We start from the raw sequence: 24,974 nt of genomic DNA, 5'->3' as shown, positions 1-24,974 counted from the left end.
TTTGTTATACACATGATAATATTTTATGGACATCCCTCTGGGGCAATATACACAAATTTAAATGACAAGATAATCTTCTATAGTGAGCCAATAATATAACTGAGGCAACCCTTGTAGTATTGATGGACATTTAAGTTGTATCCCAGGTGGGGGTAGGTTGTTGTTGTTTATTTGCTTGTTTGCTTACCACTGTGAAAAAGATATAAGCATTCTGATGCTTTACATTCTTGTATGCTGATGCTTTCATTTCTGTAGAATAAATTTCCAAAAGTTGAATCGGTAGTCAGAGTATATTGTGCTCAGAGGAGAATGTATGGCTTTAAATGCTTTTATTGTAAAAAATAAATAAAATAAATATTCAAAATAAAGGGAAAGAACAACCAAAAAACAGAAAATAGAAAGGAGGGGATAATGAAGATAAAAGCTGGGTTTAATGAATTTTTATTAACATGAAAAGCCTACTCTTAACACCTCCACAAAATAAACACAGCAAAGCTATGTAAAAGTGAATAGCCCCCTGGAAGGACAGGTTAAGAAAAAAAATAAAGAAACCAAAAACACCCACAGCGTTTGAAATGAGAAAGGAGATACAGAGGTTAAAAAAAATTTTAAGATAGCACGCCAACTCTATGGCAGATTTGAAAATCTAGAGGAAATAGAGGATTTCCTACCAAAATATAAAGTACTCAAAATGGTCTAAGAAAAAGAAAACCTGAATAAGCCAATAAGTACAGAAATATAAAATATATTTTTATAGCTTCCATTTAGAAAGGTACCGGGCCCAGGTGGTTTTATAACTGAATTCTGACTCACCTATAAAAAAAATAGATAGGAAAAGATAAAATAGAGCATCTATTTTATGTTAATTATTCCGGGAGATGTTTTTCATTTATTTTATGTAGCTAGAGTCTTAAAAACTAGTAAAGATCATGTGGAAGAAGAAAATCTTATTATACCTTAAGAAATATATCTTATTTCTTATTATATAAGAAAATCTTATATAAAATCTAAATGTAGATTCATTTTAAATATGATGCTCGTAAATTAAATCCAGGAGTGAAAATTACTTATATTCCATAATCATGTAGGGTTGATTATGGAAATGTAAGGATGGTTTAACATTAGAAAATCTAACTGTATGAATCATCATATCAACAATGGAAAAGTGAAGTGTTATAATATTAATAGACATTGAAAGGAATTTGATATAATTTTTCAGACATTTCCTATAAAAACTTGTTAAGTAAAGAAGGTATTAGGAAAAAATCATCTAAATAAGATTATTCACCAGAGAGCAATGACAAAACATCATACTGAATAGTGAATCTTAAGCCACACAAAACTAGCAGATTATTTAGAGACACAAACAAAATGTTGAGGTTACAAATGGAATGACAGTTAATTACTTGGGAGGAGTGTCAGGGAACGAAAATGGAAGAGAATATACTGGGGACTTCCTAGGTATAAACTTCATGGGAGTGGGGTGAGAAATGAAGTGGGTGTTTATTTTATTGTTTTTCCTTTAAACTCTAAAATTATTTTATAAAATACTCTTGATTTCAGTAGACAATAATATATATACAAAGTTAACTGATAGACTCTATATGTCTAACATACAAGTAGCTTCGAAGAATTTTTTAAGTCAAGCATAGGCTAAGGTAATAAATCGTCAATTTATTGAAGAGAAAATTCATGTTACTTATAAAATATGAAAAGGTGATCAACCTCATTAGTGATCAGAGAAATAGTCATTTGAGTTAGATACCCATCAGATTACTTCCACCAACCAGTGCTAGCAAAGATGTGGGACACACTCATTCATTACAGATACGATTGTGCATCACTACACTGAAAAGTCCATGCGCACTTATCTCTACCAGAGCAAAAGTTGTAATCTTTCTACAAATACATCCTGAACATAGAAATACAGTTGATGGTGGAGGCTTACCTTGTTTTGTAACTCTTAGTAAGTGTCATAGCTTTATCCCTGATATTTTCCCTGGTTTCCTTCCCTGAGCCTATTGATTTGCTGGAATTATCTTCCACAGACTGGTCCTAAGCACAAGTCTTCCAGAAGACGTTTTAAGGTAAAAAATAAGTACTTAGGGAGTACAAGATACTAGCGGAGGCAAGAGAAAATATGTCAAGCCTGCTAATTCATCAAAAGCAGTTGTAAAGTTGGTGAAGGACTTACACTGTGATTTTGACCTACTTTCAAAAGAATGAAGGCTTCAGAAACTCACATTAACTAACCTAAATTGTGGATTGTAATGGCACTTTTATAGAAATATACTTGTGTGAAGCCCTCTGTCATCTCCTCAAGAAAAAAAAAATGTGTATAGACCTTACTTGGTTCATAAGAAGGCAAAAGAGCAGGGGCATATATTTTGGAAATATAGGTTAATACTTTGTAGTCCACTGTTTGAGTTTATAAGGCATAACTTAGCTGTCTGAAAGAAAGTGCTTTATAGTCGGAGAGTGGATGCCTCACACATGAAATCTGACTAAAATTTTTTAAAAGTGGCTACATCTTGTCTAGATTATTTCTCTTTTCCTTTTCCTTCTAAAAGCAAATGTTTCATCTCAAATTGGAGAAGTATTACATGGATGTGAGTTGTGCTTCACAGTCCATTAGCAGTAATATAGAGCAAAATGTGGTTAGCAGTGATTAGCATTAAAATGTGAGCATTCCATCTTTTCTCCAATACCTCCTTTGCTTGCTACTGCCTCTTCTTTGGGATTAAGCTTCCAGCTGTAGTAAGCAGGACCAAGAAATACGGGGTGGGTAGTTTCTTCTCCAGAGACAAACTCTTAAGCTTTCCCATTTTTTTAATTTTCCTGGATTGATCATGCTTCTGGGTAACTAGAAAGGAGCAATTAATTGAGCTTTTATAAAGTATTAACTTTATAAATAGTTACTAGTATGATAACCATTATTAGACATTAACTATGACCAGATGAAAGCAGTGCCTCACATTCTTTCCTTCCCTTGATAAAAGTTTCCAGCCTTGACGAGCTTCCTGTGCCTTCCATGTTCACTAGTATTAATCCATTCATTCATGTATTTATTCAACAAATAGTTATTGAGCACCTGCTCTGCGTCCGGCATTGTGCTAAAGGCTGAATATGCAATGATAATATTCCATCCTTTCCTGCAGGGAGTTTGCAGACTAGAGTCTGTTTGTCTGTCTCTCTGTCTCTGTTTCTCTCTCTCTCTTTGATTTATTGCTTGCTTGTTTGTTTGGTGACAGACCCTGTCTCTCTGACACCACACAACCACCACCATCAATAACCAGGAAGCCCCTGTACTTTCTGCCTTCCACTCTCAGGCTCTGTTGCACCTTGAAAGGTAGCAAAGGAACCTATCAGTCAAGACTCTTTACATTCTGTGAAATCCTTGAGTTCTTTGCCATGTGAGATGAATCGACTATTCAGAGCAGGACTCAACAGAGGTTAAGTGTGGTTAGCCTGATTTACCTGTGTGTATGTGTTTATATGTGTGTGGTTCTTACAACTCACTGGCTCCTTAATAAAGGAACTAGAATGGGATTTGTACTCACAAGTACAAACTTCATACGTAACATGCCACTCCAGGAAATTCTGGTCCTTCTTCAAAGCTCAGCTTAAATCTCACCTCCTTTAGTGGACCCTTTGCACACCCTCCCCATTCCCGGGCAAAGTGAATTATTCTCTCTGTCCCACAGAAATTTTCACAGTTACTTCTGCTTCTGTCACTTTGTGTGTGATAATAAGTGATCAGGTTGTCAAGTGTGAGCCAGAGTTTTCTCACTTGTCTGATTCATCTTTGTATTCATGGCCCCTAGTAAAGTGTATGCATATAATTGATATTAATAAGGTTCTTGGACAAATTAATAAGTATGTCTCTCTAGATAATCAGTACAAGTCTTCTAGAACTGAGGTCGTCAAACCAAATTTGTCCCCCACCCGTTTTTTTTAAGATTTATTTATTTATTTATTTATTTATTTATTTAATTTAGTTTTTGGCTGCATCGGGTCTTAGTTGCAGCACACGGGATCTTCATTGAGGCATGTGGGATTTTTTGTTGCGGTGTGCGGGCTCTTCGTTGTGGTGCATGGACTTCTCTCTAGTTGTGGCGTGTGGGTTTTCTCTTCTCTAGTTGTGGTGCGCAGGCTCCAAGGCGCCTGGGCTGTGTAGTTTGCAGCACGCGGGCTCTAGTTGAGGCGCGTGAGCTCAGTAGTTGTGGTACATGGGCTTAGTTGCCCCACAGCATGTGGGGTCTTAGTTCCCTGACCAGGAATCGAACCCACGTCCTCTGCATTGTAAGGATTGTAAGGTGGATTCTTTACCACTGGACCACCAGAGAAGTCCCGCCACCCCCCTTTTTTTTTTCCGATGAGATAAATGCTTTTATTTAATTAATTAATTTATTTATTTATTTTTGACTGCACTGGGTCTTCGTTGCTTCACGTGGGCTTTCTCTAGTTGTGGCGAGCGGGGGCTACTCTTTGTTGCGGTGCGCAGGCTTCTCATTGTGGTGGCTTCTCTTGTTGCAGAGCACGGGCTCTAGGCACGTGGGCTTCAGTAGTTGTGGCACGTGGGATCAATAGTTATGGTGCATGGGTTTAGTTGCTCTGCGGCATGTGGGATCTTCTTGGACCAGGGCTTGAACCTGTGTTCCCTGCATTGGCAGGCGGATTCTTATCCACTGTGCCACCAGGGAAGCCCCTGCCAGCCGTTTTTATAAGTAAAGTTTTATTGGAGCACAACCACACTCAAACAGTTACATACTGTTTTCATACTACAGTAGCAGAGTTGAGTAGCTGTGGCAGAGTCAGTAGCCCACAGCCTAAAATGTTTACTCTCTGGCCTTTTACAGAAAGTTTGCTGACTCCTGGTTTAGACATACATTTTCTTCCACTCAACATTGCTGGATAAACTCTGAAAATGTCTTAGTCATTGGTTGCTGTTTATCAAGATTTTTTAAAGTGATATACCATTACTTTTGATCTAACAAGGTACCACAAAGGTAATAATTAAGTTACAGCTGTAGTTGATTACATTCCTGGGGCAAATTCTCCGTTCTTCAATTGAACACCTAACTGAAGTTGGGTGTTTTCTAAATTGCACCAGTACCACATTCACAAGTCATAATTTTGTTGTCATATTTGTGGGACCTCAGTGGAAACTAGGATAGAAAGAATCCCATTACAACTGGCTAAATGATAAACATCTAACCCCATTTCAGTTAAAATTAGAGAAAGTAAAAGATTATTCCTAGAGGTTTGTTAAGCAAATTATATAGCAATAAAGGGCATGAAAATATTTTCCCCCTGTCTATTCTTTGAGTAGCCTAATACTAAAGTTTTAGTCTCTGGACTTACATAGCAGTGGGCCTTTGTTCAGACAAGGTTGAGTAAATGAAGTACTATCAGTTTTCTGTTTGTGATTTGTTCATTATTCTAAGTGTATATGTGGCCGTTAGCGCATTGCCTAACACAGAACATGTCTTCAGAAATATTTGTTGAATTAATGTCCTTGCAAGTAGAAATCTTTACAGGATTCACTTATTATTATGTTGCATTAGGCCTTTATACATATAGAAATAGTAAATTTTATCATTGCTTGGAGGACGGCGAGGTTAACCCTAGCTGAGATTGGTAAACGAGACATGACAAAGAAAATACAATTAGAGTAACTACTGAAGGACTGAAAAAACAGAAAAGATAGGTAAGGAAGGCATATAAGGCAGGGAGATGGCATTGATAGAGACAGGCACACGTAAGATGAAATGACAGGAGTGGGGCTGTCCCAGCCTGCTGGAAGCAGTCTGTTTATTCAGGTTAGAGTGATTGCTCGTAAAATTGAACAGGTAGGTTAGGTCTATAGCTCTAGAATTTAAATACCTTAGATACCTTATCATATTACTAGAAAACCACAAGATGCTTGAGCAGAGGAATAAAAAGGAAAAGACACTAGGTATGAGGAGATGAGTTAAGAGACCCTGAAAGGTGGAGGAGCAATAGACAATGACAGGAAAGAATGATATGAGAACTGTTGAAACGTATGTAACTTGACGAGATCAGGGGGAAGAGAGTGAGGAGGTCAAAACTGATCACAGGGTTTCTAGCCTCAGAAAACACGGTCTTGTCATTGATAGAAAGTAGGAAATCAGAAGCATTATGAGGGAAAGGTGATTAACTCATTTTTAGTAGAGGAGGTCTTGAGCTCGAGAGAGAAGCCAGGGGCTTCCCTGGTGGCGCAGTGGTTGAGAGTCTGCCTGCCGATGCAGGGGACACGGGTTCGTGCCCCAGTCCGGGAGGATCCCACATGCCGCGGAGTGGCTGGGCCCGTGAGCCATGGCCGCTGAGCCTGCACGTCCGGAGCCTGTGCTCCACAACGGGAGAGGCCACAACAGTGAGAGGCCCGCGTACCGCCAAAAAAAAAAAAAAAAGAAGCCAGGGCTGGGAGGTAGATTTCAGAGTCCCCAGAATAAAAGAAGAGGTAGTCAAGGGTCTTGTTGCAGTGAGACTAAGAAGAATGCAGTCCCAGAAAAGGCCTTAGTATTTAGCTCAGGAAATCAATCATTACCTTTGAAAATGAAGACCAGGTTGCCAAAGATTAAAGCTGGGTCACCCAACATGAGGACTTGGACTTCTAATTGCTCGTCAACGTAGTATTGGAGAGATTTCAAAAAGCCTAATAGAAATTCCACATACAGCTAAATAACAAACAAAAATGTCACAATTCTTTTTCTTTTCCTGAAATCATACCAATCCAATGTTGGTTTTTATGCAGACTAGAAGTTCTGAGGTACATTAATGATGGATTTGATTGATTTAAAGTGGGAAAGTGCATTATTACTTAATCTTGCCTCTTCGGCCTTTTGAAAGAATTCATTGAAGTGTTCCTTGGAACACACTTTGGCAAATGTGTGAGATAATGATGTGAGGTTGCCTAGCAGCAGGCTCTCTGATGGGCAGAATCAGGCTTTTAGTCCCAAGATGTCCACATAACTGCCACACTAATAGGTTACAGAGTGTTGCCACGTACATTGCTTCATCTGGTCTTAGCACCCCTCGTTAAAATATCTCCCAGGCACCTTTATTTCCGAAATTAATAAGGCAGTCTCCTTTTAACTTTGCACATTCCTAGCTGTTGAGAGTTGCTCTAGAATTTATTTGGAAGAATCCAGTACTTTCTTTCCTTCAGCTTCTGTTAAGAAAATTGAAATCCTGCTTTTTTTTTTTAATGTCCATTAGCAAAATCACCTTAGAGTGAGTTTGTGCCATGTGTGTATATTTTTTTATGTGCATGTGTCACATCTGTGGCTATTTAATTCAGTTACCCAAAGAGTAATGATGCAAAGAGCCATAATAAATATTTGAGGTTAGAAGTGGATTTTGACGTGGACATATTTCTTACTCTTCTATTTGATTATGTACATTTCAAGGAATTGATTATTATAATCTGTGTATCATTAACTAAAACTATGAAAAGCTCATTGCTAAAAATCCTTAGAGTATTTTTCAACATCCTGTGCTTCTTCAGAGCTTCGAAAATAGACTCCTAAATGAGAACTGTGTGCACATCATGGCTTGTAAGTTATGTGTGTTTAGAAGTTTCTCCTGAAATAGACAAAAAGCATAAGCAAAATTAACTGCAAGGTTAATTGAACATTCTCTTAGGAGAACTACACTCCATGCCAGAAGGTTGCTGGATTTTCTTTTCAATTTTAGAAAGAGAAAGACACCAACAGACAATTGGGAAAGAGCAGTTTCATACACAGATATGCATCAAAGACACCCCTTGTTAATGATCTCAGATGACTGGATATGCTGAAATATAATGCCAAACAGCATTCTTTGCTAAATAGCTCCAAGTAGAGCCTTAGGAGTTTCTACCTTGTCCAAGGTAGAGTAAGTGCCACCAGTGGAATCTAGTTCCTACAACTGACATTGAATTCCATTGGCAAAGCGTCTCCTCTGACTGGTTTTTGGCATCATTTCAAGGGTCCCCATCCCCCAGCAGCTGCTGTGCTTTAGAGTGCCAGCGTAACTCGGAGAGAGGCAGAGATCATTCAGCTGCAAGCACTGGGGAGGTTTTTGGCGTCTTCCACATCATGGGAAGCCAGCCAAGTTGTGCTTAAAGCCAACTTCTAAAAAAAGACCTTTCAAAAATATAAATGTTTTATAGCTGAGCTCCTGCTTGAGAAGTCTCCCCCATGTTCTGTCTCCTCTATCCCAAGACTGGCCACAAGCCATTAGCAAGGGGCAGATGAGAAGGGAAAGCTTTGACTCTCACTTTCTCCCTAATCTCTTAGACTCTCAGGGGTGACGTTCTTTACTGGACTTGGGACATATGGGGGAAGTGAGCTGGGGTCCTGTCAGAAGGTGCTAAAACCAAAGGCAAGAAAGGCATGGAGGACAGAGGCCAGACATTTGAAGCAAAGAGTTGGAGCCAGAGAAGGAACAGAAGGAAAGTCATTTGGTCCCTGCTTTGAATGTAAAGAATGATTTGATAGTGTTTATTCTTGCTTATTTTTTTTCATTCCAGTTTATTTGCAGCTAAAATTCTTTGTGATAAGTATTGGGCTTCTGTCTAACAGGACCTCTCCTGGTTTGACTGAATGTTCCTCAACATAGCTATGTTTCCTGTAAATAAAGGCATCCAGTATTTTCTTTTACTGTTAGGAATTGATGCAAACCCCACAGATTCAGAGACGCAATGACTTTTGACAGTAGCTTTTTAAAAATGATAATAATTGCTTTTTTCACATATATGTATATCCTAGATGGTGCCAAAGGTCCCAGATCACTGAGGGCATCAAGTTTGTTGGTGGTGCGAGGAGGAAAAATTAAGCGGAAGTTTGTGGATCTGGGGTAAGCTCTTCATGAAGTTAAAAAGCAAGCCCTCTGTAAGAGAAGGATTAAAGGAGAAAATGTCAAATTCCCCTTTCTGACTGTGTGCTGTCATTATAGGGCGCCTTTGCGAAGGAATTCCAACAAGGGAAAGAAATGGAAAGAAAAAGAGAAAGAAGCCAGTAGGTTTTCTCCAGGTAGCAGGTACGGGTGGGTGATTAAGAACAGATGTATCTCTGCATCTAAACTTTCTGGCCCCTTTCCATTGTTAACCGGAATTAGTGGTCGTTATCTCTGTGCTGAAGTGATACAGCTAGAGGTGAGATGAAAACAAATTGCAGTTGGTATTTGTCTTACTCCGATTGAAGCCTACACCTGGCCTCGGGTAGATCCATTGGCTTAATTGCAGAACTATGGTCACATGAACAGTTTTAATAAATGTTTATCTAAATACAGTATAAATGTATCTATGTGATGTGTCAGTTAGACACATTTCAGCTTTTTTGCCTGGCTACCCACAATTCTTGTGTCTTCTGGTTATAAGTCTGAAAGGGTAATTTTGCATTTAAGTATATTGTTGGCTTTCAAGACTGTTCGGTCCACATGCGGGTAAGAAAGACCAGTGTCTCACTGAACTCAGCTATTAAGTTGATTTTTGCTGGCGCCATCAACTATGCTTACTGTTCAATAGAGACTTTCCTATAGAGAAGTGAGCTTTGTATAGCACATTGTCAAGCTTTCCCAACTTTATGCTGAGATTACATAATTGTAAACTTAGGTTTATATAGGGAGACAGTAAAGCACAGAGCTGTCTCTGAAGTCCAACTGCCTGGGTTTGAATCAGCGCTCTCCCAGTCACTACCTTTAAAACCTTCGACAAGTTATTTAGCCTCTGTGCCTTTGTTTTCTCATATATGAAATGAGGATAATAAGAGTAGCTACCTGTTAGTGTAAGGATTAAATGAGTTTTCATGTAAAGCGTTTAAAATGGTACCTGGCACATAGGAGGCATTCAATAATAATAATAATGATAGCAATCTGCTATAATTCTTATTATTATTTGCAAGTTACAAAGAAGTTTTATATTTATCATTTCATTTGATCCTTACAATAAGATTGGGAGGGCAGATAATAATACCATACTTTATTGATGAAGAACTTCACCTTCATAGAATTTAATTGATTAGCCCATGATTATGCAACAAGCAATTAATGTCAGTTAGCTGGTGCTTGGCCTCCTGTCCAGATGTCTTTCCAACACTGCATGTCACCTCCTAGTTACTTAAGCATCTAATGATGTTTACATTTATTTATGAATTTTGGGAATCATCCCAATAGTATAGACTAAGGAAGAAACAGACAAAATGCTAAGAATAAAAGAATGTAAAATTATTTGGGGACCACCTATCCATTTTATAGGTTGTCCCCAGCTGTTTCCTTTTTTCTCTTTTCTGCCATACACCTTGGTGAGAAATTGTACCTTCTCCCTGGGATTACAGGAGAATGGGGGAGAGGGTGAGGGATGAGAAGAGAGAATTCCAAAATTAATTATTTTTGTTAGTCTGGGTTTCCTTTATGCTGTACAATGGAGAAAGGCAAGAAAGCTCTGTTTATATTAAGGACAGGAATCTCAGGAAAAATAAGGCCATAATGCAACTCAAGAGCACTTTTAACTTTGTGTGGTTTTAGAGTGAGAAATATAAAACAGTCTACTTTATGCCTTAGAATTAAGAATAGAAAACTATCAAATATGCTCAGGGGAAAAAACAACAACAGATAGTGAAACCGTTTAAGGGAGAGAGAGAGATGCCCAAATGCACAACGGGAGAGAAACTTGAACACTTCTGAAGTGACACTGTGCTCCCTTCGGTCCCTGGGCTCCTGAGGCAGCCACTGCCTCTCACCTTTGGGGCCCCACCCTCAATGGGACATAAGCGCAGGCATCCAACAGAGTGGAGGGGAGAAGTTTTGACTGAATTTCGTGGTAGGAGCCAGAGAGTTCTCACGCCCTTGTGTAAATTGCAGGTGAAAGTCAAGCAGGTCTTGACTCTGTTGGCAAATACTCACCTTACTCCAGGCAAAACCACCATAGTCCAGGGTGGGCAGTCATCATCGTGCTGCTTAACGGCAGCCGATAACCAGCTTTTGAAGCAGCAGCCAGCTAGGCTGCCTAGTCAGCTACATTTTAAAACATTAACTCTGCAGTCTCTCCGCATCAGTAGTCACAAACAATTCACGTGTACAACATTACAAAGTAGTTTTCAGTTAGAATCATAGTTTCATAATTATTTGTAATTACAGTAGAAGGTTGACAGGACTGAAAGGAATTCATGTAATTGAAACAGTAGGGCAGGGAAGAAGAAGGATTTTTTCAGTTTCAAAAAAATAAATTTTTGAGCTATCACAGTAATTGGTTAACAGTAATCAAATCTAATGACAGCCTCCATTCTCCTATGTAGATGAATAATGGGCCAGAACCGTATTCAGAACATATTGCAGGAAGTACAGTTACTGCCCAGTAGGAGCATAATGCAGTTGAATTGGTTTCACAGGGCCCCTGAAGGTAGGTGGGTGGCAAGCACCATCAGCTGCAGGGTCCCACTGCAGTTGTGGAGAAGAACTGGGGGTAAACTCATCACTCCTGTGAGGTTTTCTCAGAAAAAGGAGGATTCACAAATTGAGTTAGTAATCTTATCTTTTAGGCTTTTCATCCAGTTCTTATAAGATTGTAAAAATCTGATGAGGTCATTCAATCAGTGATAACCTAAGGCTACCGGACTTGAAAGAGGCCAGACATTCTCTAAATGTGGTCTTGGTTTTAGTTTTTTCCTTCCCAAAGAGTAAAGAATTAACTGTATTCCTTGTGGAGACAAAGTGATTCAAATACATGACCAACATGAAACAAATAGATGAGATTAAAATAAGAAGAAGTAAACCCTACAGACATATATGGTTTGGTTCTGTCCTTTTCAAATACGTGCTCAGTGAACTTTCTGATTTAACCAGATAACATAGCGGATAACAAAAGCAGGAAACGCTTAATCGTCAGAGCTTGTTCATCCCTTAAAGTACATACCAAAGAGTAAGATAAAATACTCTCCTTAAGAGTAAGGAGCCACTGGTGTCAGTGGAGTGTCTATTTTTGGAGCTCTGTAGGAGAAGCTCCCACTTTAGTCACTGAATGGAAAGCCCTGTGAGCAGATATCTCAAAGCAAGGCTAGAGGGTGGCGCGTGGGAAAATTATGGGGAAGGGAGATGGCGCTCCTCTGTGGAAGCAGATCTGCTTTCACCTTAGAAGTGTGAACAGTGGAGAAAACACTGAGCTGGAATCCAGTATTCGTCCTGACTTTGCCATAGGTAAGTCTGAATTCCTTGGACTTTGGTTTCCTACCAAAAAATAAGTGTGGTCAACTAAAACTACATGGTCTGTAACTCCCTATCCATCTCTGCCTGCACTATCCAGCATGGTAATCTCTAGTCAGATGTGGCCCTTGAGCACTTGAAATGTAGCTTGTCTTTATCGAGATGTGTTGTAGGAGAAAAAGCATGCTCGATTTCAAAGACTTCGCATGGAAAAGAATAGAATGTGACATATCTTGGTATCTTAATAATTTTATAATACTGATTACATGTTGAAATAATATTTTGAATATTTTGGGTGAGATAAAATATATTATAAAAATTAGTGTTACCTCTTTTTTTCCATGTGGCCACTAGAAAATTTTAGTTGACTTATGTGGTTCATATTATATTTCTATTGGACAGTGTTGATCTATATGATTCTATGAAAACCATACTCTTGATTTCTGACTCTTTATTTTGTTGGTCTGTAAATTAGCATGTATTCATTTGTTTGTTCATTCTTTTTTTATCTGTATGTACTCCTCTTTGTTCCAAATATTATTTGTTTATATACAAAAATATATATGGTACAACAGTATAATTTATTTTAAAAGTAAATCAGATAGGGTAAAACAAGATAAAGCAAAAAGTAAGGTTGGTACTTAGAACATCTTCAGCAGTACTTTCATAGTAAATATAACAGTGACCTCCAGCAAAAGCCAAGAGCATAATGTCAAGGCAATTAAGAGCCCGAGTTCAAATCGCAGCTCTGCCACTTGTCCTCTTGAGCAAGTTACTTAACCTCTCTGTACCTCAGTTTTCTCATCAATAAGATGGAGACATATATTTACCTCTTCAGGTCATTAAGGGGGTTGAGATCACATTTAAGTACATTTTAAGTCCTTAATAAATATAAATGGCTATCATCACTATTAACGCTTAAAGTAATTCTTATTGCAGGGATATAAAACTAAATATTTTCTGGACATATTTTTCTGGCAGTCTCATTCATGCAGGGGTGACTTTGGTAATATCTTGACGAATACATGGACTATATGGATTATAGTTCAGGCAATCCTTCATAGATGCCATTTCTCTCAAAGAAACTTTAGATAAATCATGGTACTACAGTGAGTTTGAGATTATACTGCATGACAAGTATCTGGAGGGCAGTTCTGCCCTGTTGCTGAGCAAGGGCCAAGCCTCTGCTCCTGAGCTGGAGTTGAAACACACCCTTTCAGAAGAGCTGAGAAGTGGGATAAACACATGTACACAGAGAGAGAAACCCCTTTCTCTGCCTAAACCCGGTCCACAGAGGCACCCCAGAGAGGAGCCAGCTTTTTCCTTCAAAAAAAAAACATTTTAAAAAACAAGAAACAAAAATGTAGCTATAAACGCCGGTGGAGAATGGCCATTAGAAAATGGCAGAATAATTTGAGCCTGAAAAGTTTTAGAGCGCACGTTACCAAGCCACTAGTGGCCAGGAACAGTGATGGCAAAAACTCACCACTGGAGAACTTAACCTTGGCCATGTAGCTCACGTGGGCTCTCCCCTTCACTTGATATTTTTAATGCCCAAAGGTAGTAGCTTTGTTCTTAAAAAGAGGATTATTTGGGTTATAAATTAAGAGTAATTTGTTAAAGTGTCCAATTTTAAAACCTAGCTTTTTTTGAGTTTAGCTCAACTTAGAAATCCCGTCATTTCGTTTTACACATCGAGTAAAATTTTATATGAAATAAAAAAAAATTTTATATGAAAAAAAAATTTTATATGAAAAAAAAATTTTATATGAAATAAAAAAATTTTATATGAAATAAAAAAAAATTGTTTGAACAATATTAGCCTAGCCTCAGGAGAGCAGACCTGTTCCCCCATAATTGTCTGTCCTGTTTTTAGCTGCAGGTATAAATTTAATCTATTTAGTTTTCCTTTTAAGTAATTTCCAGTGCCTAAAACCTGACAAACTTACATTCCTAACAAATCAACACTTTTCCTACTTAAAAAAAACTCTTGAAAATCTACTAAATTAAAATAACCACAGTGACTCTAAACATCCCAATACTCTTTATCAGTGTGGTAGTTTTACACCTAATTAGTTAAATCTGAAATCAGTTAAATATATTAAGGTAGACTCAATAGACGAGTTTCTTTCTCAGTTTCTAATAATACAAATTTTCTTAAAAACTAACCGGTATATTTATTATTCCTAAACTAATATTTTTGTTTTGATAATATGGATTTTATTTACATAATCATCTTGCTGTTTCATTTTATATCTTCCCAGTATGGGGGAGACTCATTAAGAGAACAGTTTCTCCATCTCAAGTGAGTGTACGGGAGGAAAAAAATATATTTTTCCCTCTACACTCCTAGGTTCTTCAACTGAAGTCCTGTAAATTAGACTGACAGAAGACAGATTAACAAGGGAAAAGCATACAAATTTAATGTAAGTTTTATGAGACACAGGAGCCTTCATTAGGAAATAAAGACCCAAAGAAGGAGTTAAGCCTGGAGAATTTTTATCGTAGGTTTGATGAAGCATGGAAAGTTGTGGGGAAGTGTGATAGGACAGAAAGGTATGAGCCTAAGGGTAGTAAACTGGGGAAACTTAACCAAGCCTGTTCATTCATTTGCTCAGGTTCCTCTTGGCATCTGTCCATCTATGGAATTAAGGATGCTCCTTTCCTCTGGGTATAGGGAGGGCACCTCTCTTACATGAGGGTCTTATGACCTGGTTCAGGGGAGATGGGGAAGGTCAGAGAGCCCTTCCTGCACCTGCCATTTCTCAAATTCCTTAAAATATTCATAGCTTAAAATATTCACTATGCCAAGGTGTGCCCTATTTGGGGGTAGCGTGTCCTGAACCCCATCATAAGTTAAGGTTAAGCACTCTACGCTGACCATCTCTAATGGGCTGTTAGTTATTGATCAGATATTTAGACCATAACTCAGGATCTAGAAGCAGGATATTTCAAGGTTGTTGGCCTGGCTGCAGATGGACACCTGCTTGTTATAGCTGTTACCTGTTCAGGTCTCTCAGTCCCCTACAGAAGGGGTGGATGTTAGAACCTTGCAGAATTACTTCCTCTGATTTGAGTAAATGGAGGTCTGCAATCCTTCCTCTGGTTGCACCTAACTTTCTTCAATTAACCTCCTTTACTACCTGCTTGAATTCTATATTCTGTTTATACTTTTTCTGTTCTGGAAGTTCCTGAACTCCTAATTATATTTTGATGACATCCAATTAGACTCTGAATACTTAATTGTATTCAAAATTAAACCAAAAAAAAAATCACCATGGAATGTTTACCTGAGCAACTTAATTTTGGGGTGCTAGTACCAGGATAAACTGGTTTCAAGATATATAAATGAGTTAATTGTTTTATAGAGTTGTTAAACCATTTAAATGCCAGGAGGCAGTTACTCTCCCCACCTCACACCCCCAGCAAATGGCATTTTCGGATTATAGAGACTTAATTTGAAGACATGCTTTCTCCCAGTTCCTAACAATAAAACAATCAGAGATATAGCAGTGATTTATGAATCTGTTTTTTCCAAAAATGATAGTAAGTCATTAGTGTATAAGCTAAAAAAGAAAATGAAGCAAGTATAGAACACATACCTGTTTTGATCCTCTAGAAATTATTTTCAGATCTATTAAGTATTCATTTCTACCAATCTTGATTTTTCAAGGGAGTTATTAAGGATCTGTATGGAGTTTATGCCCCTTGGCCCATAACCTTGCCCTCAGAGTCAAAAAAGTTAAGAAGGGAGGGAGGGAAGGAGGGAAGGAAGAATTTTATGTTATTCTTAACAGATTTCTCCACAAAGTGAAACAGACTATAAGAGTGGTCAATAGTAGAATAACTGTTACCAAACCCTTTCTGCTCCTTTTGTAGGCCCGAGAGTTGTATATCCAAAAGGAAATTGGCATTTATTTTAGAAAGCTGGTGAGCTGATAGGTCTATAATTTTAAAGTAGTGAAGAGTTTGCTCTTTTAAATGAATATTCTATACTCTAGGTCCAAGCAAATGGAAGCATATCACTGTTCAGTTTTTTGAAGGATACTAGGAACCACACAGAGGTTCCATCAGCTCAGGGAGTTTTAGAGTCAAGGATACACAAAGAAGTGAGGGGGACAGGATACAGCCCCAGCAGGGGCACAGCCAGACCTCGAAAATAGTCTTCAAAATATCCCAGGATCTGGTGGTTTGCAGCTGTGAGGACAGTGGTTGTCTCCTTAGAAGTGGGCTTTCTTTGCTTTCTATGTGACTATTCCTTTGTTCCTCCATTATCGTGGTGTGGAAAGCTAGAGCAGAAAGCCTCTGGATATTATCCAAGGCTGAGCTTCTATGATCTCATTCATCACATTGGCCTTCGGACCCGTCTTCAGTGCTGGATGTACAAGTCCACATGGAATTTTTACTCTTGAGTATTTCCCTGGCAGTGAGAATTTTATGAAAGGGTTTAATGAGACATGGTCTGCAGATTTTCTCTGAAACGTTACCTGGCCAGGATCTGAACTACCAAAAGTCCTTTTCAAATAGGGCATTAGAATGACAACAATTTGGCAACAGTATTCTTATTTCCTACCTATTAAAAGTGGTAGTGGACAGTGAACTCTATGCTGGGAATGAAGTGATACATTACTCTCTTTTTCCTCGTTCCAAGGAGGATTAAGAAAAGGATATATAAGATCAAGATCCATTCCATATGGGAACAGAGTCAAGGATGGGCACTCGAATTAAATAAATCAAGCTTAAAGTTTGGCCGTGTGGCTGACAGGGTCTTGGTGCTCCAGCTGGCTGTCAGGCCTGAGCCTCTGAGGTGGGAGAGCCGAGTTCAGGACATGGGACCACCACAGACTTCCCGGCCCCACGTAATATCAATCAGCGAGAGCTCTCCCAGAGATCTCTGTCTCAACACTAAGACCCAGCTCCACTCAATGACCAGCAAGCTCCAGTGCTGGACACCCCATGCCAAACAACTAGCAAGACAGGAACACAACCCCACCCAATAGCAGAGAGGCTGCCTAAAATCATACTAAGTTCATAGATACCCCAAAACACACCACTGGATGTGGTCCTGCCCATCAGAAAGACAAGCTCCAGCCTCATCCACCAGAACACAGGCACCAGTCCCCTCCGCCAGGAAGCCTACACAACCCACTGAACCAACCTTACCCACTGGGGGAAGACACCAAAAACAGTGGGAACTACGAACCTGCAGCTGGCGAAAGGGAGACCCCAAACACAGTAAGTTAAGGAAAACTAGAAGACAGAGAAATACGCAGCAGATGAAGGAGCAAGGTAAAAACCCACCACACCTAACAAGTGAAGAGGAAATAAGCAGTCTACCTGAAAAAAATTCAGACTAATGATAGTAAAGATGATCCAAAATCTTGGAAAGAGAATTGAAAAAATACAAGAAACATTTAACAAGGACCTAGAAGAACTGAAGAGCAAACAAACAATGATAAACAACACTATAAATGAAATTAAAAATTCTTTAGAAGGAATCAATAGCAGAATAACTGATGCAGAAGAACAGTTAAGTGACCTGGAAGATAAAATAGTGTATTAAATAACTACTGCAGAGCAGAATAAAGGAAAGAGAATGGAAAGAATTGAGGACAGTCTCAGAGACCTCTGGGACAACATTAAACGCACCAACATTCGAATTATAGGGGTCCCAGAAGAAGAAGAGTAAAAGAAAGGGACTGAGAAAATATTTGAAGAGATTATAGCTGAAAACCTCCCTAATATGGGAAAGGAAGTAGTCAATCATGTCCAGGAAGCACAGAGAGTCCCATACAGGATAAATCTGAGGAGAAACACACCAAGACACATATTAATCAAACTATCAAAAATTAACTACAAAGAAAACATACTAAAAGCAACAAGGGAAAAGCAACAAATAACATACAAGGGGATTCCCACAAGGTTAAAAGCTGATCTTTCAGCAGAAACTCTGCAAGCCAGAAGGGAGTGGCAGGACATATTTAAAGTGATGAAAGGGAAAACCACAACCAAGATTACTCTACCCAGCAAGGATCTCTTTCAGATTTGACGGAGAAATTAAAACCTTTACATACATGCAAAAGCTAAGAGAATTCAGCACCACCAAACAAGCTTGACAACAAATGCTAAAGGAACTTCTCTAGGCAGGAAACACAAGAGAAGGAAAAGACCTACAGTAACAAACCCAGAACAATTAAGAAAATGGTAATAGGAACGTACATATCTATAATTACCTTAAACGCAAATAGATTAAATGCTCCAACCAGAAGACATAGACTGGCTGAATGGATACAAAAACAAGACACGTATATATGCTGTCTACAAGAGACCAACCTCAGACCTAGGGGCACATACAGAAGAGGAGTGAGGAGATGGAAAAAGATACTCCATGCAAATGGAAATCAAAAGAAAGCTGGAGTAGCAATTCTCATATCAGACAAAGTGGACTTTAAAATAAAGACTATTACAAGAGACAAAGAAGGACACTACATAATGATCAAGGGATCAGTCCAAGAAGAAGATATAACAATTGTAAATATTTATGCACCCAACATAGGAGCACCTCAATACATAAGGCAAATGCTAACAGCCATAAAAGGGGAAATTGACAGTAACAGTGTAAGAGTAGGGGACTTTAACACCCCACTTTCACCAATGGACAGATCAACCAAAATGAAAATAAATGAGGAAACACAAGCTTTAAATGATACATTAAACAAGATGGACTTAATTGATATTTATAGGACATTCCATCCCAAAACAACAGAATACACATTTTTCTCTAGTGCTCATGGAATATTCTCCAGGATAGATCATATCTTGGGTCACAAATCAAGCCTTGGTAAATTTAAGAAAATTGAAATCATATCAAGTATCTTTTCCCACCACAATGCTATAAGACTAGATATCAATTACAGGAAAAAAACTAAAAAATACAAACACATGGAGGCTAAACAATACGCTACTAAATAACCAAGATACCACTGAAGAAATCAAAGAGGATATCAAAAAATACCTACAGACAAATGACAATGAAAACACAATGGCCCAAAACCTATGGGATGCAGCAAAAGCAGTTCTAAGAGGGAAGTTTATAGCAGTACAATCCTACCTCAAGAAACAAGAAAAATCTCAAATGAACAACCTAACCTTACACCTAAGCAAATAGAGGAAGAAAAACAAAAATACCCCAAAGTTAGCAGAAGGAAAGAAATCCTAAAGATCAGATCAGAAGTACATGAAAAAGAAATGAAGGAAACGATAGCAAAGATCAATAAAACTAAAAGCTGGTTCTTTGAGAAGATAAACAAAATGATAAACCATTAGCCAGACTCATCAAGAAAAAAAGGGAAAAGACTCAAATCAACAGAATTAGAAATGAAAAAGGAGACGTAACAGCTGACACTGCAGAAATACAAAGGTTCATGAGAGATTACTACAAGCAACTCTATGCCAAAAAATGGACAGCCTGGAAGAAATGGACAAATTCATAGAAAAGCACGACCTTCCAAGACTGAACCAGGAAGAAATATAAAAGACAAACAGACCAATCACAAGCACTGAAATTGAAACTGTGATTAAAAATCTTCCAACAAACAAAAGGCCAGGACTAGATGGATTCACCGGTGAATTCTATCAAACATTTAGAGAAGAGCTAACACCTATCCTTCTCAAACTCTTCCAAAATATACCAGAGGGAGGAAAACTCCCAAATTCATTCTGCGAGGCCACCATCAGCCTGGTACCAAAACCAGACAACGATGTTACAAAAAAAGAAAACTACTACAGGACAGTATCACTGATGAACATCGGTGCAAAAATCCTCAACAGAATACTAGCAAACTGAATCCAGCAGCACATTCAAAGGATCATACACCATGAGCAAGTGGGGTTTATCCCAGAAACGCAAGGCTTCTTTAATATACGCAAATTGATCAATGTGATACACCATATTAACGAAGTGAAGGAGAAAAACCATATGATAATCTCAATAAATGCAGAAAAAGCTTTCAACAAAATTCAACACCGATTTATGATTAAAAACCCTCCAGAAAGTAGGCATAGAGGGAACTTACCTCAACATAATAAAGGCCATATATGACAAACCCACAGCCTACATCATTCTCAGTGGTGAAAAACTGAAACCATTTCCACTAAGATCAGGAACAAGACAAGGTTGCCCACTCTCACCACTCTTATTCAACATAGTTTTGGAAGTTATAGCCACAGCAGTCAGAGATGAAAAAGAAATAAAAGGAATCCAAATCGGAAAAGAAGAAGTAAAACTGTCACTGTTTGTGGATGACATGATACTATACATAGAGAATCCTAAAGATGCTACCAGAAAATTACTGGAGCTAATCAATGAATTTGGTAAAGTAGCAGGATACAAAGTTAATTCACAGAAATCTCTTGCATTCCTATGCACCAATGATGAAAAATCTGAAAGAGAAATTAAGGAAACACTCCCATTCACCATTGCAACAAAAATAAAAAAATACCTAGGAATAAACCTACCTAAGGAGACAAAAGACCTGTACACAGAAAACAATAAGACCCTGAGGAAAGAAATTAAAGATGATACAAACAGATGGAGAAATATACCATGTTCTTGGATTGGAAGAATCAACATCATGAAAATGACTATACTACCCAAAGCAATCTACAGACTTAATGCAATCCCTGTCAAACTACCAACGGCATTTTTCACAGAACTAGAACAAAAAATGTCACAATTTGTATGGAAACACAAAAGACCCCGAATAGCCAAAGCCATCTTGAGGAAAAAAAATGGAGCTGAAGGAATGAGACTCTCTGACTTCAGGCTATACTACAAAGGTGCAGTAATCAAGACAGTATGGTACTGGCACAAAAACAGAAATACAGATCAATGGAACAGGATAGAAAGCCCAGAGATAAATCCATGCACATATGGTCACCTTATCTTTGATAAAGGAGACAAGAATATACAATGGAGAAAAGACAGCCTCTTCAATAAGTGGTGCTGGGAAAACTGGACAGCTACAGGTAAAAGAATGAAATTAGATCACTCCCTAACACCATACACAAAAATAAACTCCAAATGGATTAAAGACCTAAATGTAAGCCCAGACACTATAAAACTCTTAGAGGAAAACATAGGCAGAACACTCTATGACATAAATCACAGCAAGATCCTTCTTGACCCACCTCCTAGAGAAGTGGAAATAAAAACAAAAATAAATCAAATGGGACCTAATGAGACTTAAAATTTTTTGCACAGCAAAGGAAACCATAAATAAGACCAAAAGACAACCCTCAGAATGGGAGAAAATATTTGCAAATGAAGCAACTGACAAAGGATTAATCTACAAAATATACAAGCAGCTCATGCAGCTCAATATCAAAAATACAAACAACCCAATCCAAAAATGGGCAGAAGACCTAAACAGGCATTTCTCCAAAGAAGATTCACAGATTGCCAATAAACACATGAAAGGATGCTCAACATCACTAATCATTAGAGAAATGCAAATCAAAACTGCAGTGAGGTATCACCTCACACTGGTCAGAATGGCCATCATCAAAAAATCTAGAAACAATAAATGCTGGAGAGGGTGTGGAGAAAAGGGAACCCGGGAATGTAAATTGATACATCCACTATGGAGAAAAGTGTGGAGGTTCCTTAAAAATCTAAAAATAGAACTACCATATGACCCAGCAATCCCACTACTGGGCATATACCCTGAGAAAACCATAATTCAAAAAGAGTCATGTACCAAAATGTTCATTGCAGCTCTGTTTACAATAGCCAGGACATGGAAGCAACCTAAGTGTCCATCGACAGATCAATGGATAAAGATGTGGCATATATATACAATGGAATATTACTCAGCCATAAAAAGAAACAAAATTGAGTTATTTGTAGTGAGGCAGATGCACCTAGAGTCTGTCATACAGAGTAAGTCAGAAAGAGAAAAACAAATACTGTATGCTAACACATATATATGGAATCTAAAAAAAAAATTTTAATGGTTCTAAGAACCTAGGGGCAGGACAGGAGTAAAGACGTAGATGTAGAGAACGGACTTGAGGACACAGGGAGGGGGGAAGGGTAAGCTGGGATGAAGTGAGAGAGTGGCATGGACATATATACACTACCAAATGTAAAATAGATAGCTAGTGGCAAGCAGCCGCATAGCACAGGGAGATCAGCTCGGTGCTTTGTGACCATCTAGAGGGGTGGGATAGGGAGGGTGGGAGGGAGACGCAAGAGGGAGGAGATACGGGGATATATGTATACGTGTAGCTGATTCACTTTGTTATACAGCAGCAACTAACACAACAATGTAAAGCAATTATACTCCAATAAAGATGTTAAAAAAAAATTTTTTTTAATGTGGTAGTGGTGGTTGTTTTAAAAGCATTGCGACAAAGGCAGTTCACTTGGGAGTAAGACAAGATACTCATGCTGTCATTCATTATGGCCTGTTTATAACCTTTAAAACAGTATCCATATATTTAAGCACTACCATGTCTTACTTGAATTATGGATGGAACTCTTTAAAAAATTCCCATGTTACTTTGATTAATTGATTCAGAAATTTATAACCAAAGAGGAGGAAAATAATCATCAGGTCCAATTAATCTCAAATATCCCCAATTACAAGAGTGTGGGGCTACAGGGGAAATATTTTTACGTTTCTGCACAGTCAGAGCTTTGTGAGCACTTTTACTGGAATGTGGGACCTGAGCTAAACGACAAGCCTGAGAAGTTAAATTATGACTAGATAGATAGATTTACCTGCAGAGAGATTTACCTCCCCAGAGGTATGTGATTACATTTTCCAGAAGTGGGGATATGGAGAGGGGGCTGAGACCCAACTCTGTGGAGACGTTCCCGGGGCTGCAAAGCTGGAGACACTAGTCTGACATATATTACTTACATATATTACTCTGACATATATTACTTTCCAAAGCATAAGAACCCAAGATCCTTCTCAAGTTGAATTGTTTACATTAAGGAGATAAGACATCTCTCCCTCTCAGAGGAAAGAAGGCAGACAGCTGTCCCTCTCCTATGTAATCATCCAGATTCATATTTTTTAGATTCCTCACCTATAATGTAGACCAAGTATACGATGACAACTTGTTTCCATTGTGGCAGCCTGGAAAGAGGAAATTAGGGCATGGGAAACCAGTGCAATAAATTTTGTAAGTAAATAATAACCTGTTTCTGCTCCAGAAACCTCACATTTGTATTCAGGATAATATTAATAAATACAGTTATTAAAAACTTTAAGAGTGAGATCAGACATGTATTATTAAAAAATACAGATTCCAGGTCAACTCCTCCCTCTCCCCCAAATTCTAACTTGGTAAGTCCAGGTACCCAAGAATTTGTATTTGAATAGCTACTTCAGATGATCCTTATCAGACTTATTTGGGGACCACTGCACTGGTCCAAGACCCAGGAATAAAAAGTGCTTCTTACAGAAGACCAATCTGCCTCTGCTAGCATGCTTTCTTAAGTTCAGTTATTGTAAACCCACATCCCCCCATTTTTTGATAGTAAGTGGATTTAAGGATACAAATTTTTTTTAGTTTCAACGTCAGGATAAAATTGAAGGTTGACACATCTCTGGTTGTTCTTTATTATCCTTGCAGACCCCTTTGGGTTTGTTTTGTTTTTTTAAATAAATACACCATTAAAATCATCAGATCTGCTGGAATCTTTAGTGTGAGAAACACTTTTACTGACCCAACCTGTGGTTTCAGTATGCTACCAAAACTTCGCTGACTTCTGCATTCTCTTTAGTTATCGTTCTCATAATCCCCTTATACATATATTGCTTTACAGTTTACAAGATGCTTTTACATTAATTGTCCCATTTGATTCTCACAATAATCTTCGGAAATGGAACAGAAATTGTTAGGAGTTGTATTACCTATGTAAGTTTGAAATATTTCAAAGTAATGAGAAATGAGATGTGAGACGGTTGAAATTCAGTATACATCTGGGACAGAAGTTGTCCGTTAGCCATGCTGTTGAGGCACTTTTAATTGAAGGGGAATCTCTTTGTTGTCATGACATCAACAGCTAACAAATAATAGACATTATATCAGAGATCACTTGGACATATTGAGGGTGACTTCTTCCAAGTGCATAGAAACTACTGCCCATTCCTGCCTCAGCTCCTGATAAATTTTTTTAACCAAAAGGTAAATATAAATATGCAGGTAACTGCATTAAGAAAAAAGTCTGGTTTCTTTCTTTCTTTTTTTTAAAATTAATTTATTTATTTTTGGCTGCATTGGGTCTTCATTGCTGCGCACGGGCTTTTTCTAGTTGCGGCGAGTGGGGCTACTTTTCCTTGTGGTGCACAGGCTTCTCACTGCAGTGGCTTCTCTTCTTGTGGAGCATGGGCTCTAGGCGCACAGGCTTCAGTAATTGTGGCACTCGGGCTCAGTAGTTGTGGCTTGCAGACTCCGTAGTTGTGGCTCATAGGCTTAGTTGCTCTGCGGTGCATGGGATCTTCCCAGACCAGGGCTCAAACCCGTGTCCCCTGCATTGGCAGGTAGATTGTTAACCACTGCACCACCAGGGAAGTCCCAAAAGTCTGTTTTCAAATTGTGTTTTTCAAATGCCTTTGAGTCCTTTAAGTAGTAAATAAGCATAGACCTTTATACCTTTACATTTTCAAAGCACTTTCACACTTATCTAATTTAATTCTTAACAACCACATATGATATATATAAAATATCCACCTTTTATGGATGAGGAAATAGAC

The 24,974-nt window shown here is 38.3% G+C and overlaps 1 protein-coding gene across 9 annotated transcripts in view; it reads left to right on the top strand.

Moving 5' to 3' along the window:
* Positions 1 to 24,974, top strand: part of PPP1R9A (protein phosphatase 1 regulatory subunit 9A) — a 328,300-nt gene that overhangs the window by 290,456 nt on the left and 12,870 nt on the right. For 6 of the 9 annotated variants that reach the window (XM_067746375.1, XM_067746379.1, XM_067746378.1 and 3 more), the window contains 2 exons: positions 8,775 to 8,862; positions 8,962 to 9,045. The exons of the other annotated variants lie outside the window; for them this stretch is intronic. In XM_067746375.1, coding sequence (XP_067602476.1) covers positions 8,775 to 8,862; positions 8,962 to 9,045 — 172 coding nt within the window. The remainder of the gene's footprint in view (positions 1 to 8,774; positions 8,863 to 8,961; positions 9,046 to 24,974) is intronic. 9 annotated transcript variants of the gene reach the window in all.

The sequence above is a fragment of the Pseudorca crassidens genome, chromosome 8, assembly GCF_039906515.1.
Source record: "Pseudorca crassidens isolate mPseCra1 chromosome 8, mPseCra1.hap1, whole genome shotgun sequence".
Classification (NCBI taxonomy): Eukaryota; Metazoa; Chordata; class Mammalia; order Artiodactyla; family Delphinidae; genus Pseudorca; species Pseudorca crassidens.
This window is presented reverse-complemented; position numbering and strand designations above follow the sequence as displayed.